General features: G+C 34.4%; 1 protein-coding gene across 1 annotated transcript in view; it reads right to left on the reverse strand.

Moving 5' to 3' along the window:
* The window catches only part of Hml (Hemolectin), a 132860-nt gene that overhangs the window by 54138 nt on the left and 60447 nt on the right, over window positions 1-18275 (reverse strand). The window contains exons 28-35 of the mRNA XM_074172601.1: window positions 16422-16915; window positions 14423-14618; window positions 9561-9794; window positions 8093-8134; window positions 4739-4774; window positions 4054-4298; window positions 2019-2203; window positions 1037-1152 (exon numbers count right to left, since the gene is read on the reverse strand). Coding sequence (XP_074028702.1) covers window positions 1037-1152; window positions 2019-2203; window positions 4054-4298; window positions 4739-4774; window positions 8093-8134; window positions 9561-9794; window positions 14423-14618; window positions 16422-16915 — 1548 coding nt within the window. The remainder of the gene's footprint in view (window positions 1-1036; window positions 1153-2018; window positions 2204-4053; window positions 4299-4738; window positions 4775-8092; window positions 8135-9560; window positions 9795-14422; window positions 14619-16421; window positions 16916-18275) is intronic.

An 18275-nucleotide genomic window follows, 5' to 3' on the forward strand; every position in this document is an offset into this window, starting at 1 on the left:
TCGATTACTGTTGTTAAGGGAAATAAATTGTTTGTAAAGCACATTATAACCCAACCTTTATTGCTATTTAATAATTTTCTAGGGGTAGCTACCCTGCTTAGGAGTATACGTAATTTGATTTATTACATTGTTAAAATGTTTTTCCCTTGAAGGCAAAATCGACCTGTTTGAACATTTTCTTCAAAGCTGCGCATTTTTCATAAGACATGAGGATAATTTGAAAAATGCTAATTTTTTATGCAAATTATTAAATTGATAGTATCTCGGAAACTAATCGACGAAATTTTAAAAATCGAGCACTGCTGTTTAGAGGAATAATATGTCTTTAAAATTTAATACAAATCAACCCTTATTGCCATTTAAAAAAATTTAGGGGGTAGCTACCCTATGTAAGGGATGCATGTAATTTGGTTCATTAGAATGTAGAAATGTATCTCTCTTGAAAACAAAATCGACCTGTCTCAGGAATTTTGCAAGAAACATTCTGCTACAATTCTACTGAATTTATTCCAGTTAAAGGTACCACACTGTATAATAACAATCAAACAGAAAAGTGTTATATGGGGATTAGAATGTCAATTAGAGAAAGAAAACAGAAACTTTTTTAATTTGGGTTTGTATTATTATTGTTCATTTTTTCTGGAAGATCTTATATTTTTTCGCAATAAGATTTTTGCCATATGATTTAACTATCAATTTATTGATTTATCTTGTTTTGCGATCATGAATGATATTCATTCCACTGAAATTTAAAGTTCAGTGTTTGCGTTTTTTTTAACAGAATTGGGAAATAGAGTGAATATCTAAAAGTTCTATTCATTTTTTCAGTAAGTTAAATATTGGTAATATAGATAATTACTAGTAAAATGGAGCGAATCAAATTATATCAATTAATCAATTATTTATATCATATAAGTACTAGATCGGAGAATTTGTAGTAATTAACCTCAGATATCAGTTGGGTATTCGCTAAAAAATGTAGAATAGGTTTTATTCAAACAAAACCGAAGTCATTATGCCGGTTATGTTTACCTACCAGAAGTGTCAGTTACTACACTGTTCAGCAGTGCGTATTCTGGTGAAAATATTTTACTCCGGCTACTGGAGGCGTTGAAAACAACATTTGGTAGTAAAGGTGTAAGATCTACCAACCTGAAAATTGAAAAAAAATTAATCATATTTCTCAGTGAAAGCATTTCATTGGTTTAATCCACGTATATATTGTTGATATGCTTGTAAATGATTTTAATTGTATCTCATTGTGGATATTTAATTGATTTCAATATATTCGTCATTATTTATCAAATAATCTCTGTATATTCATGTATAATAACAGTAAATTCAATAGATGTTGGAAATTATACCAACAATAAATAAGAAATAACTAACTAAATGCACATATATACACATATATTATACACATATATTGATTTTCCACAATTGATGGATCAACATTTTTGCACAGATTTTTTGTTTTCATTTATTATTTTCACTATTTTCATTATCGGATACATCAATATTACTGTGGTTGATTGTGAAACCGAGACAATAAGAGACTTTTGGTATCGGAAATACGATACTTATGTTTTCGAATGAAAATTATAAAGATATCTAAAGGAAACTGCATCGATTGTTGTTCCATGTCTTGTGGTAGCCTCATTTCGATTATTATTTATTTATAGTTCTGATTTATTTTGTAGAAAGTTTACCAAGAATTGTTCATCTTCGGACGCGAAATTAACATCGAAATCTCCTGCTAAAATTATTATCAACATATGCTAGTTTTCTCCTAATTCTTCAGAGCCTACTCGACCGTAAATGTGTGCTCGCATCCCTCTCTCCCTTGCCCCTATACACGAAAGTTAACTCTCTCTCTTTCTGTCTTCACTAACTTATACATCCCTCTCAACTTCCGTTCGCCTCACCCGATCACACTCTTCGTAACGCTCTCGTCACGCATTTACCAGATTACTCCCCAAGTAAAGAAGTTTTACTTTAATAAGTCCTGGATTGAATACCTGTTTTCGTCACACTGAGGTGGTGGTGTAACACTTGGTTTCACATAAACTTCCTCAGATTTTCCTCTAGCTCGGTGCCCAGGCAACATTCTTCCTTCAGTACACTCTTCAGCTTCGTGACATGAATATGCGTTGTCGATACACTGACATTCTTTGCAGTCATCTTCTGCGAATAGTTCTCCTGGCTGAAATGAATATTCAGTGTTATCAATTGAAAAAAGCAGCCATAGGAAATTTGAAAACTGTAAAGCAAAATAACTTCTATTCATTTCATGAATAAGTGAAGTCTTCAATAAAAAAATATATGGAAATTTGCAAACATGAAATGGAATAAAGTCAAACAAATGAGTTCTGAAATAACCCTTAGGTAGAATAATATTTTATTTTATTTATAATATTTTTTCACAACTTCAGTTATTGATTCAGTACACACGAAGTAAAAAACATCATTCTAGGATTGAAAAACAAAATTTCTATAGGTCTAGATGGGATCTCATTTCAACTCCTCAAAAATTGCGTGAACGAAATAACTCCTTATCTAACTGCTATTATTAATGATTCCATTCTATTACACATTCAACAAAATTAAAGGTAATAACAGTTTCCGTATTCAAGACAGGAGATAAGAAACTCATATAGAGAACTATAGGACATTATCATACATAATTCCTCCACACACCCTTACCAGCATAAAGTTGCTGCATTCAATAGTATGCTTCACAGACTATTGAATATTCCACTGAGAGTAATTTCCAGAGAGAGCTGAGTTTGATCAAACAAATTGCGGTTAACAACGGTTATAAAGTAGATATTTATAGACTCCATTCTTTCCAAAAAACTACAAAAGCAAGCCATGGACCTAGTCTACCCAAATTCAAGATGCAATAACGTCAATTATAGGACGTTGTCATATTTGGGTGAACCTGTTTTTTGAAGAAAGAATGCGTAAACGTAGCTTACAGAACGAATAATAGTCTAAGTATATTTATTAAAAACAATAAAGACAAAACTTCGGTGTCGAATAGATCAGGAATATATAAGCTGACTTGTGTCTCTTGCTCAAAACTGTATATTGGCCAAACAGGGAGAACATCATTTTCCCAATGAATTAAAGAAAATAAAAGTAGTTTTATAAATAGAAAGACCAATTTCATATTTGCAAACCACCTTTTAGCAGAAGGACATGAGTTCAATTATGAATACGATGTATTACATTTAGAAGAGAAGAGTTTGAAACTCAATCTTCTGGAATTTTTAGAAACCGAAAGATTCAGGAATTCGGGTAATTTACTGAATGATCAATTAGAATTGAATAACTCCCCGTTACTAAATATTTTTTCAAATGTGAAAACTGGGACATAAGCTCAGGTAATATAATTTATTACAAACTTAGATAAAAATCAGGTACTTGAAATGTAGATACTTCAAATTGTAGAATAAGGTATATGCATTGAATATCTAGAATTAATTAATAAAGACACGCCCGAAGAAGCCATTGTATGGCAAAACACGTGTTGCGTTTTTGTAAAATCGTTTAGTGAAAATCTCACAATGAAGTGTTTTTTGAATACGTTAGAATATTTATTGTTTGGAGATAACAACTGTTCGAATACAAATGTAGTTTTTATACACCATGCTCCACAAAACATTGCTGTAGGAAATATTGAAAAATTGAAAGATTTGCAGAAAATATTCAACTGAAAACAATAAAGAAAATTAATTTTTTTAAATGGAATTCAAATTTAATGACTTCCATACGTATTTTCATGTTCAAATTGATGGTTAACTAATACATTAATTTGTAGTTTTGTTGATGAACAAATACAATTTTTTTTTGGTTCGGTATGAATCGAGAAAATGAAAAAATCTGTAAGCGTTTTCATCTCAATAGTTATTGTTGTTCTGAGGAATGCTAAAAAATGTTGTGATTTACTTTCAATGTTGTTCTAGGTAGATATTGCTATACATTATCTATATGACTAATCTGAATACAATCACACAATGAAGAAAATTGGTCATGATTCAACATACTTACTTTCAAAGGTTCGCCTTCATGATTCACACACAAGCAAGATTCTATTGAAACGCATGTATTTTCGTCTGCCCAGACCATTCCCTTAGGACACTTCTTCTTTTTCTCAGCGGAGACACATCCTTCTTCACACTTCGTTTCACCTTTACAAAATCCCTGTTCTCTGACGATAAATGAATAATGCATACACAGCTTATCACATTCTATCGCACAAGAGTCAATTTCTTTTCCAGGGGGACAATTTGGTACTGAAATAATAGTAATAAATAATAGTTTTCAACCATGCGTTGGTTGATATTTTTGAAGTTTATCGACTAAGTGGTAAACCGAGTAAAATACTAAAATTCAATAACCTGTGCTGATTTTTGTTACTTTAATGATTTCAACCTATCTATATTCTTTTTCTGTAACAGTAATATAATTACATTTTTTCTGAAGGATATGGTATTTTACTGTATCTAATGCATGTAGCAAATCAAGCCGACTTCGAATCAGTTGACTCACAAAACGTTACTGTCTAGTACAAAAAATCAATACTTTCGAGTTGATATAATAATCTTCTCATGAAGTTTCCGAAGATTCTGATAGAAATGAAATAGGTCATAATTAGTGGTTCTTTCATGATCTTTTTTCATTGATGGGGTGAAATTCTTGTTATTTTACACTATTAGTGTTATTTTATACTCACTTTCAGCTTCGATTGGTCTGAGCTCCGATCTTCCAACTGTAATTAGAAAATTATGTTATTCTGTTGTCAAATCTTGAATGAATATATATATATATATATATATATATATATATATATATATATATATATATATATATTCATTCAATCAGTCAAGCTGCTGGAAAATAATTCCATGAAAATCAAAAAATAAATAGATAAGTGTTTTTTGATCATTCCCATAGTGATTTCAATTTAAGAGCCACCGGTAGACAGCTGTTTCAGCCTATTGGGCAACGTCAATACCGGGTAGGCGGTCCTCGATTGAAGACAAAATGAGAAAAACCAAGAAAGTACTTGATAAAAATAGCTGCATTAACACTAGCGAAACATAAGTGGAACCACCTATTGGTGTGACACCCAAGTCAACTTGCCAAGTTTTTATGTCAGTGTTGTTCTAGAAACATGTGGATTCGTTTTACGATGGCATTTCAGGTTAGCTTCCCAAATTTCTGCTACCGCAGTTGTCGGTTGATTGGTCAAACTACCACCTACAGACAGGTTTCGAGGAGAACAAATCCCCAAGCGGTGAATAAACGTCTCATGTACCAATAATACTCTAGACAGAAATCAAAATAATTCTGAAGACTGGATCGAAGAGAGATACATAGATATAAAAAAATGAATACTTCGAAGTGGAAATCTCTAAAACATTAATCTCTCCCAACGTACCTACATAGTAGGTTTCTTATAAATGCTTGACGGAAAACAACACTCTGGCATTGGCCTTATGGCCTTTTATAGTTGTTCGACGTTTCAGCTTCGACTTTGAATCCATTTTCAAGTAGGTACCACACTGAGATCTCAGTCTGCCTATTCCACGCAGGTAGTGATAAGAAAAGTTATGAATGAATCGAAGAGGTTTTTGTATAAAAGTGTATAATTATAAAATTATTGCAAAGCGCTTTCGACTTTCGTCATCATCAGTGCTCACTTGTCGGGCAACAGGAAGTATCAAAATGAGTACATGGCACATGTACTGCCTGACAAGTAGTAGTAGTAGTAAACTTTATTTTAGGAATCCTAATATACAATATATAAAGAGAGTGTTTATTATTGAATATGCTGATATTGACGTCGTTAGTATCAATCTTTCTTTGATTTCAATTTGTTGTAACAATCATTGCCTTAGATTTATTGATATTCAATTTGAGTTTATTCACTTGTAGATATAATTCAATGTTCTTTAAAGATAAGTTGATATTTTGTACAGCTTCTTTTAAATCACAGTTTTCCGTATATACAAGGGTATCATCAGCAAATAAATTAATATCGTGTGAACCAGGTACATAGTGAATGGCAGTGGTCCGAAAACACTACCTTGTGGTACACCTATGTCATTTATAATTTGATCTGACATTACATCACAAATTTCAGTCCTTTGACTTCTTTGCTCAAGATAACTATCTAACCAGTTTAAAGCTTTTCCAGTTACACCATTATACTTCAGTTTATTGATTGAAGTTTTCCTATTTATCGTTTCTTGAAATATAGCAACAATATATTCTTTCTTATCAATACTTTTTTCCACTCTGTGACTGTTAGTTGTAATGCTATTTCGCATGAGTGATTCTTACGACAACCAGACTGATTTTCGATGAATAAATTATTTTCATTAAAGTATGTAACTAGTTGTTCATATACTGCCAGTTCCAGTACTTTTTCAAGCGTTGGAAGACTGTTTATTGGACGAAAATATACTTGCATCACTTGTATTATTTATTTTCGGAATCGGAGCAGTCCCGTGTACAAGGAAGTATTTATAAAGTTCAATATTATATGCTCGGATACATCGAAAGTTTCTTTTAAGAATTTACTATTTATAATTTCACTTTTATTTACTTTATCAAGAGAAAAAATTATCTTACGTAAAGTTATCATGTTTATTTTTTTGAATTGACTCAACCTGCTGTTTATGGGTTCATAGTTATTCGGTGTTCATATCTCATCACAATATATACTATTTTCTATCTCAATTACACTGTTTACAAAATATTCATTGAAATTATGGGCCATCTCTATTGGATTATCACATATTTTTTTACCATTACTATTTTCAAACATAATTCTCTTTATATTGGATATTTTTTATTTTCATCAATTTTATTTTCAAAATATATATTTTTTTCTTTAAGAGTATTAACATAGGTGTTTCGTAAGTATTTATATTGTTGCCATTTTTGTTCTCTTTCAGCGGTTGCACATTATTTGAAACTTTTATAAGCTATATCTTTTTCTCTTGATAATGTTTTCAGTTCACTGTCATAGAATGGTAATTGATTTGACATAATTTGTATTTGCTTTTCAGGTGTTATTTTGTTCACAATTACAGTAACTTTTGTTTCTATTTCATCCAATATTTCATTCACATTGGTTGTATTCAAGTTCCAATTAACAGAAAGATGTTTTAAATTGATTTCTTTATATATAATTTCATTTTTATTTCTTACACGAATTAATTTGTTTGAAATTTCTTTCCTACAGTCAAAAATGTTAACTGATATTATAGAATGATCAGAAATTTCTGCTACATCATGTACAGCAGTTCATATATTTGATTCTTTAGAGATCACATAATCAAGAGTTTTGCTGTTATTTGTCACTCGCGTCTAATCAGTAACAAGTTGATCAATTCCAAATGAGTTGATATATTTATGACTTTTTTACTATAAAAAATGTCTTTTTTGTAATCAATATTGAAATGATGATGACGAAAGTTTTATACAAAAACCTCTTCGATTCATTCCTTCAATAAGTGTATTCAGCTTTCCAAATCTATTTATAAGGAAAGTTGTTCGGATCATCGTTAATCTATGGAACGGAACTTCAAAAATTATATATAATCTGGCTGTAGGATATATACATAAAACATGAAGATTGACTAGGACTATTTTCATTGACAAACCTGAAACAACTGGACTGTATTCGGTGCGGAGACCTTGAGAGCAAGCAGTGTTCTGTCATTTCCATTGGAAATATGACCAAAACTACTTGGTAGGTATATATATATATATCTATATATCGAGACCAAAATAATATATAGAAGCCAGATATGTCAGAGGAAATGGCTTAACACCAGGTCACGAGAAAAGACGATGTCGGCGCCGATTCGTCTCTGCTCGACGTACGTTCTTTGTGAATCGATGCTTTAGACGACTCCCAAGGAGGAAACATGCTCCAATACCTCAATGCCTCACTCACAAGGCTCTGCCTTGTGGCAGTTTCAGAACCTATGAGGCAGATACCGACTAGGTAAGATAAGGTAGGAATTATCAATATTTTATTGCAAAAACAAATAGCTAATAGGAATATACATACTTTCTTCTTCGAAGGGAGCTAGCGACACTAATCCTTCTCCACCTGTAAAAAAGAAGTAAATTTTATTGTATTGCATTTTTTTTATAAATGATGGGATTTTTTTAAATTAATAGCACAACCAAAATACAGATACTGCCGAAAGTAGGTTTAAAAATATAAAAATTGAGTAAAGTACCCTTATTTAAGAAACTTCAGCAAAATGTTATCTATTGATAAAAGTTGTTTTGAAGTTGAAAGTTATGCCTAAACCAAATCAAGGCCTCTCAAGACATTTTTTAGTTTTTCATTTTTTTTTTAATTTTGTCCTAGTTTGTATTTTTTTATAATCACCCTAAACACTTTCCATTAGCCTATTGGCATCGTCAGTACCGTGGAAGCGGTGGAAGTCCTCTTGATTTTATTCAGGTTGGAGCCTCGCTCCCTTACCCTTTGAACTGATGAGGTGGAGGCGGTTCATAACCAAGAAAAGTACTCAATAAAATAACTGCGTAAACGCAAGCGAGACATAAGTGGAACCACCTATTGGTGTGACACCAAAGTCAACTTGCCAAGTTTTTATGTTAGTATTGGTGATTTGACTAATCAACCGACAACTGCGGTAGCAGAAATTTGGGAAGCTAACCTGGAATGTCATCGGAAAATGAATCCACATGTTTCTAGAAATGATATGAAATCGAGAAAGGTCAATGCAGTCAAGCTGCCGGAAAATAATTCCATGAAAATCAAAAGATTAATAGATAAATACTATTCTGATCACTCCCATATTGACTTCAATTTAAGAGCCACCAGTAGACAGCTGTTTCACTCTATTGGACATCGTCAGTACCGGGCAGGCGGTCCTCGATTGAAGACAAAATGTGAATAACCAAGAAAAGTACTTAATTGTTTCTAGAAATGATATGAAATTGGGAAAGATTAATGCAGTCAAGCTGCTGGAAAATAAATTCCATGAAAATCAAAAAATAAATAGATAAGTACCATTTTAATCATTCCCATATTGAAATTGAAGAAAAGCGAGGGTATTTTAGACCACACGACTGAAGTAAAACCTCTTCAGCTTCATTTTTTCAAAGATTTTTCATTTTTATTTATTATTTTCATTATCTCATACATCAGTAATTACTGTGGTTGATTGTAAGACCGAGACAATAGGGTTATAGTATGAGAAAACTGCATCGATTGTTGTTCTATGTCTTGTGATTGGCTCATTTCGGTTATTATTGATTTGTAGTTTTAATTCGTCTTGTAAGAAGTTTACCAAGAGTTGTCCATCTTCGGACTGCTAAAATTAGTGGCAACGTATGATAGTTTTCTTCTAATTCTTCAGAGCCCGATAACACTTTTCGTAACGCTCTAGTCAAGCATTCACCAGCTCACTCCCCAAGTCAAGCGCGAATAAAGAAGTATTACTTCATAAATAATCATCACAGTGACTTCGCTGCGGATTATCGAATATTTTGATACTTACATTTTTTTTTGATTGATATAACTTCTCGTGGCCAATCGCATACTCTTGTCACGGGATTGTACATCATATCTTCCCCGCATGTTTTCTCCACATATTCGTTACCGTTTGGACCAGGGGCACATTCATAAAATTTATAGCAATCCGTTGGATGTTCCTTACTAGGGGTGTCAATTACACATTCTGCTTTTTCGGTGATAAATTCAGTTGTGTATTCTATCGTGGTGGTTTGTTCTTCTACAAGTGAGAAATTAAAATCATTAATGGAGGTGACATTGAAACGTCACTGACCAGTATGAACAGAAGTTACCTTTCAGTACCTTCTTATTTATGCTCAGTTTGCCAATATCTGTACAAAACTCAAGCTAAAATTGAAATAGTTACCCGTTTTTATGGTAAAGGTCAAAATTTATGTTTTTGAAGCCAGTAACAGAAAAAGGAATTCTAGATAGAAATTATGAAGAAGCTCGGATAATCATGAGATCTCTGAAGTAGACCACATTACCATAAGAATAAGAAAAAAAATTGATAGCATTGTACCCCACAAAGTTATATGTGTGTTTTGAAAGGTTTCTAAATAGTTCTGAAAAACCAATTCACTGAATATATACTTGAATAAAATAATAATAAAAAACTTTTCAAACAAGCTTTCATTTAGGTACCCTAAAAAAACAAAATAAAATTTCAATACACATTAACCACATTCATTTATGACTTTACATAATTGAAATTATAAAAAAAGCTTGTCGCGATGCCTAGAAGAAGTCTCTACAGATTCAGTCAGATGAAATTTTAATTAAGAAACATTATGATAGATCAACTAGGCACTGCCATAAATTTCAAACCCGATAAATCCTATATGTGCAAAAAAGTTATTCAAGGTTAAAGTTCCACATTTTAAGCTTTCACGACACTTTTATGTGTAGAGATTTCTTCTAGGCATCGCGACAAGCTTTTATTATAATTTCAATTCTGTAAAGTCATAAATGAATGTGGTTAATGTGATTTAAAATTATATTTTGATCTTTTTAGGGCACTTGAATGAAAGCTTGTTTTAAACGTTTTTTATCATTATTTTATTTAAGTTTTTTTTAGTTTCAATCGATAGTTATCGATCAATACAAAAGTTCATCTATAAAACGGAGAGTCCTTCAACAGAAAAACTTAAGGAACGGGGAAAACTATTATTAGAATAAACTATATTCTATAGAAGTAGGTAGGTACCTACTCATCCGGCATACCTTATAGAATCCACCCAGAGCTTCGTTTAGTAGGATAAGAGCTAATATACAACAGGGTTCGTTCCGGTGCCTTGAGGTGGTACGTTCACGACATCATTTTACACCCTGATGCCACTTAGTCCTCGTCACGGCCTCACCTTGACTTTGGTGGTAATTTGGTGAAAGATGCGCCACTTTTTTCAGATTAGAGCTTACTCGTGCCTGACGAAACACCGTTTCGGGTTTGATTTTGGAGTTTTCCTTCTCCTAGACGGGTTGCAGACCAATGCTAATGACACCCATCTCACCAAATTACATACGTCATGGTATGCCTCTTGTGTCTGTTGCTCACATTGCGTGATGGACCCTCTTACTTTGGGAACTTAGAGGGTGGTAGATGATAATATTTTTTTCCAATGCAAATAAATATGGGTTCTTACAACCTCCTACACCATTTATTGTCTTCTTTTTTGGGAAATAGGTATTTAAAGGTAAAAGCTTGATTCAATTTTTTTTCTAGAAATATATTTTTTTATTGAAGCCCACCCTAAATGTGGCATCTATTTCATGGTGGGCCTACCAACTGCCTATCATAAACGAATGCGTATACAAAATTTCGTGTCCCTGCTATTTACCGCTGAGTAGATCTCTCTTACGGAGCCGATCCTGGCAGCAGCATCAGGTCACGTTTATGATTAACATGCATTGTCATCGGTTTTTGAACAACATTCAAAATTTCAGGTCAATCGGATACCGGGAATTGGGTCAAATTAAACTTGCAAGATTTGTTAACATTCATACAAGTCAAGTTAAATAAAAGCTTTTAAAAAGGAGTATTTTTGAAAAAAATACTAAATTGTGACGAATCAAAATATGTTGGTCTATCTCCAAATTTTTTTTCAATTCTCTGAAGAAGAAAGTAATACAAATTATCAAATAATAAAACAGAAAAATTAATTGGCGCTCCGGGGCGACTTCATTGATTCCAGTGGCGCATTTGCTTTTGAAGCTGCAGGAAAACCCGGAAAAACCAGCAGCACCACATCATCTTAAGGTCTTGATTTGCCAATGTCCTCTCTTTCGTAAAACAAAATGTAGGGTGTCTCCAAAGGTTCCAATAAATTCAAGACGTCGCCAGAACACTTAGTGACACGACTATCGCCAAACTTAAACCAGTCTGTTTCGTCTTTGACCAATGCGTAATAATGGCCAGATTCAACGCCAGAACCACAGTGAACAACAACTGCATGAAGATTATAATAGTGGTCAGCTAGATTGAAGTGTTCTTCTATTTCGAACCTTCGTAAGAGTTTGATGCTTCCGTCAGAGGTTGAGTCATGTTTGAAGATCATCAGTGTTATTATGAGGTTGACTGGTGCTTCAGCTATTCTTGCTATAATAGTCAGTCAGTAAGGCGCATGTTTGGCAATACAGTTGATCATCACCCGTTAAAGTTCCAGAAAATCACATACGTTTTTGCTACCTCTTGAACATTTACTACAAAGTGAACAAGTGAGGGTTTTTCCAGCAAAAGATCTACAAACACAAGACAAGATAGATTGTACGGAATAATCATTCAATCCAGAGCGGTCAGGAGTATTGATTCTGCCATTTTTTTGCTCACGAAGAGTATTCAACATGAACCCCAAGAATTCGGAGCAATCCTCTTGTTGTCCTAATGAGTATCTAGACCTAGAGTATCAAAGACTCCAGGAAATCGCCTAGTGGGAGAGATGGTACATTCTTACGAAACTGCAACTACATAAATAATTGTTTGAGTTGGTCTTTCGCTCAGAATATTGTGGCATCAAAGGAAAAGCAAGACAGATATTATTCCAAAATAAGCATAAGCTTAATTATTGTACTTCAAACACTCAAACCAAAACATAATTTGAAAGCTATTGAGTATTTGTTCAAATTTTATATGACACATATCATATGTTCAAGTATCGGTTCTAAATTTCTTCAAAAAATAAATTAAGACCCTCAAAAACTCGAACTAAACATAATCTAAAGAATATTCGTATACAAAACAAAGATTCTGAACACAACCTTATAATGGATAAGGTTTTCGCGGCCGATGGTTTCAGTGTCACTATTTTTCGGGTTTGAAGGCCATCGATTTTTTAAATTTTTTCTTGACGTTTCGCTGACGCGAGTGGTTAGTTTCTTCAGAGGTTTATAAACCCAGAGTTCATGTTCGATGACTGTATATTACGGCTGCGTACTCTGGTGTAATAATACATGTACCTGGATTAGGTGAATTGTCAATAACATGCTCTTTGCTATTCTTGAATTTCTTAGAATGGTATCCCATATCAGTCAGCTATGGTATTCCTGGTTGTGGGCAATGAGTTCCGTGTTTTCAAACAGAAACCTGTGCTTTCCCTCACTGACTGCGTGTTCCGCTACAGCTGAATTGTTCGTTGGCCCTAGTCTACAGTTTCTTTCATGCTCCTTGTTCCCATAGATCTTTTGGTGGTGTCAATATACTCGTTTACCTTCCCACAAGTGCACGGTATGCAATACTATCCAGCTACTGATAGTGGGTCTCTTTTGTCTTCAGCCAATCTGGGGCTTTGTTGTATCTCTCTGTTGGGTTTCAATGTTGTGTTTCCCAAGAGTTTTCCAATTATGTCTGTGACCCTAGCGATATATGGTAGATACGCACGTGTAATCATCTAAGCCTGCTGCCAGTGAACCGTGGAACTCTTCAGATTCATGGCCATGTTGATCTCAGGTAAACTGTATCCATTCGATCTCAAGGTCACTTGAATATGTTTCAGTTCTTCTTCCAGATGCTCGAGTTCATATATTATTCGAGCCCGTTCTGTTAGAGTAGATGTGACTCCTCTCTTCTGCATACGATGGTGATATGATAGTACGTGCAGGTACCTATGTGGGTTTTAGGTACACTTTGTGGGTTAGTTTATCACCATATCGTTCGATGAGAACATCTAGGAATGCTTCATGGTGGACTTGATGCTGGGATGTTGAGCGTTCAAGTGGTCTAGCAAAAGTTTTAGAGCGACCCTTCCATGTTTCCAGATAACGAAAGTGTCATCCACGTAACGTAGCCACAAGGTCGGTTTTAATTTGAAGGTGTCGATTGCTTTCTCTTCGAAACATTCCATGAAGTAGTTCGCTATCACTGGGCTGGCCACGCCATTTAGTTGCTCATAGAAGTTTTTCCTCCATTGAAAGAAACTTCCCGTGACACATGCTCTGAAGAGTCCGGCGACAAGTCGGAAACAAATAGGCTAGCCTCCTTAGATAGTATTCCAGTGGGACATTGGTAAAAAAAGACACAACATCGAAGCTCTTACGTTAATGATTTGACAGCCTTGGTTGGTAAAATTAGAAACATAACTCTGGAGCTGGTCAGACTACCTGAGTCAATATAAATACTCTTTACATCATTTACCCAATCCAGATATAGGTATTAGCACACCAAACTATCTGAGTCAACATAAATACGCTTTGAGCAGACGCAATCCAGTCATCTGAGATAAACTCAGGATGTATAAACCTCTGTAGAAGTTAGCTATTCGCGCCAGCAAAACGTCAGGAAGGAAGTTTCAAAATCGACGGCCTTCAAACGTGAAAAAAATGACACTGAACAACCTAATAAACTAAATCACTTACCGCATTGACACAAAACGCGAATTTCAAAATCTGGACATAGCTTCTGATCATCTGATGACTGACAAATCAAACCTCTTTCCAAGGAACATTCAACGTCTAGACCTGTTTCTTTTGGAAGCGTGTGTGTGTCTACAGTACGACATTCAATATCTATCATACTGCTAATATTGCACCTACTGGATCCTTGAATATTACTCTGAAAAACATATTATATCAGATCATAGAGTGGACTAAGGAATATTATACTTATATAACACATTTTGATCATTTGGGCTAGCTCTATGTGATATCAAATGTAATAACATTTGAACTCTCTACTATTTAATTATCTGAACAGTCATTAAAATTTTGATAGTATTATAATGAAGATGGTTTTTGATTCAATCTTTTCCGAAATTCATTCTTACAACGGGACGAGAATTTATAATGTCAAAGGTTTTCATATATTGATAGCATGTGATTTATCATACTTGGGATCATTCTCACAAAATAAATAAAGAAGACGGTTAGGTTAGTTTAGGTCTAAATAAACCCAGCTTCTCAACGAAGCCGATTAGTTTGTATGGTTAGTGGTCTTTCAGGTCAGATGGTAAGAGTACGGCTCTGCCGAACTCTAAAAACCTGATTCGGTCCCCAGCGGGGCAGAAACAAAGTATGTGCTTTGCTGTTTCATCATTTTCTAAACAGAGGCGACACACACTGTCTTCCGACAGTCCGAGTCTCTGCACATGATGATTCAAATGAGAGTGACATGTAAGCAGGCCTGTTAGACATCGTAGTTCATCCCTACCGCAGTCTAACAAATGTTTGGTATCAAGCTTCTAATGGTGAAAAAACGCCTTGGAGTGAGCCAATCCTGAAAGATTCTGTCAGAAGTCCATAAATCTTCTTGCCATCCAGGTGTTCCATCTTTGTTTGGAAAAGCCTATAGAAATGCCAATGTCAGGTTCTGGTCCGATGAAGCTACTTGCAGCACCCTCCTTTGCAAAGAAATCAGCAGCCTATTGCCTTCCAAACCAGTATGACCAGAGAAAATCTGTTGAGTCTTCCTATTGAGAAGAGTCGTTTTTGGCAATTTGCTACCAATTTAGACTTGTGTATGAGGTTGGAATCTTCCAATCTCTCCGCACACAATGCAATATCATACATTTCTGCTTTAAATACAGTCGCATAGGTTCCTAGACAGGTTGATATCTCTGTCCTGGGTCTGCGACTGAAAACACCTGCACCAGAACCGGAAGGTGTTTTTGATCCATTTGTGAACCAACAACTATCTACTCTCAATATTTCCTTCTCCTGGAGGATCCAGTCCTCTCTACTCAGGAACAGTACTTTATAAGGCAGTTCTTAGTTGACAGTTGGAGGCATTAAGTCAGAGGTCATTTCCAGAATGCTATGACTTCCAGTGTCAACCAACAGTCTATTGAACTCTACATTGAATTGATTTGTGCTATTGGCAATGTGCACAATTCTGTATGCAGTCCATTTAGCCTTTCTCTTCAGAAAAATGTGGAGAGGGGGTAGATCTAGAAGGATCACTCTGGCCGTTGACCGTGTGGTACTGATGGCACCAATGATGGCTAGACAAGCCTGTCTCTGTAAGCCAGATAGCCACCAGGCGATTGCAATAAATGATCATTGGTTTGATAATCATCAAATAAATCCAATGGATTTGTTTGGGACCTAAACCCCAATCCTTCGACATGTCCATAGGGACAGTCTGGCTTTGTATAAAACTTTATCAAATGCAGAAACATTTCAATTCTCTACTACTTCATTATGTGAACAGTCATAAAAAAATATTGATATTATTGTAATGAAGATGGTTTTTTATTCAATCTTTTCCGAAATTCATTCTTAGGACGGGACGAGAATTTATAATATCAAAAGTTTTCATATTTTGATAGCATGTGATTTATCATACTTGCTACTATTCTCACAGTATAGATAGTTTCAATGCAGTTGTTGTAAGCACTGAGTATATAACTTGAATACTCACCAAATAAGTAACAGACGGTAGTGGCTCCACTTCTTTTCTATTAGTTCTCTTCTTACTTTTTATCGAAGCTCCCTTTTCTCTATTGATCCATTTCGACCATCCAGACGTACAGGGCACGACCTGTTCCATTTGATGAGTTGTGTACTCCGGTATTTCAGTGGTAGTACACGGTTGAGCATTACAAATTTTCTTTTGTCTCGAACAATAGCAACTGTGACAATCGTCCTCCTCTATCAGATCGCCTTCATAATAAGTGACATTGTTTATTTCCATGCAGACAGGCTTGCACACATTCCTTGGAATGCATTCCAGCATAGAAGAGTTGGTGTAAATGTAGCCACTAGGACATGGTTTCGGGGCACAGCCTTCTATACAAGTGTCTGCTCCACAAGTTTTTGCTATTTTGGTGTTGATAAGTATATCCTCACAAGTTTCTTCCGGACAAGTGGATATGCATGGACTGTATTCTGCACATCTTTCATCGCATTGCATTGCTGAAAATGTATTCCAGTCCAATTAATTTAATTGTTCATGATGTAAATATCTACAGAATGGGTCATTTTTTATTTCTGAATGGAAATCAAAATGTTTGAAAATATTCACTAACGAATAAAAATTATTTGGGTAAATTTGGTTGGTGAGAGGCAGGGCCGTTGCGAAAAGAAAAACCGGGGGGGAGGGAATCCAAATTTTCCCAACCCCACCAGCAAAATTTCCCAAATTTCGAAAAAATGAAAGCCGAAGGATTAGTTACTACTATAATATTAATATATCAATTTTCTTACTCAGCTATCCAAAGATTGCCCGTTAGGGTATGCACAAACAAAAATAAATTTTCGTAATTATAAAAATAATAATGGGAATTATTCTACTTTGGACCAAGGTCCTTGGTCTTCCACCATATCCATCATGTATAGGAATATTCAATACAAATGAAAGGAAACAACACTTAAATAATATTGTGCTTATTGTTTTCTACTATTATTTTTCCTATATTCACGGCCCGAAATTTCCCAACTTTTCCAAGTCGAAAAAACAGCGAAAAACTGTAAAATTGTCACTTCAAAATTTGTGGACTGTTAAAGACTGTTCTCTTACTTAGGAGAAATCAACCTTTTTTAAAGTTTTCAAAGAACTCAGATATTCAAAGTATGGGATCTCCAAGTTATGCAGTTATGCAAGTTGGGAAATCCCAACCTTCTCCTTGTTCTTTTCCTTTTCTTATTACCTCTTCCTCTCTTTCCTCTCATTTTTTTTTTCATTGTTATTAATTTTTTCACTATTATTTTTTTTCTATCTTCACGGCCCAAAATTTCCCAACTTTTTCCCAAGTCGACAAAGCAGGGGGGGAGGTTCCTCCCATCCCTCCATGGCGACGGCCCTGGTGGTAGGTAATTTTCATTAAAATATCAGTCACATCACACAAATAGTGTTCAAAAGTCACTAATACTAATTCTGATGTTTTATTTGGGAAACTGAGATAAACAAGTTTTGTAAGTTGTCATCCGTTAACCTCGTTCTATAGTTTTATTTCATGAAATTCATTCTTGAAAATTTTTGTTCGCGTAAATAGGTGCTTGAAAAACTACAAGTCATTGGTTTTTCAAAATTTCTTAGGTTGAAAATGTATTTTCTGGTAGATTTGAATAAAATGCAATTGAATCATTTGAATCAAACTTATTTTTATATAGATTGTTAGATTGTAAATCAATTAACACGAGTTGTAAATTGTCTGGTGCTTTCACAATATGAAATAAGGATTTTCAAATATTGATATGTCCATTCCTTTTTCATAAAAATCTTCAAACCGATGACGAAAATTTCCATCCAGTACTTTTAGTGACTTTGTGGAAA

This window comes from Leptinotarsa decemlineata, unplaced genomic scaffold (genome assembly GCF_025532065.1).
Source record: "Leptinotarsa decemlineata unplaced genomic scaffold, Ldec_3_MD MMD2_tig00000133_RagTag_RagTag, whole genome shotgun sequence".
Lineage (NCBI taxonomy): Eukaryota > Metazoa > Arthropoda > Insecta > Coleoptera > Chrysomelidae > Leptinotarsa > Leptinotarsa decemlineata.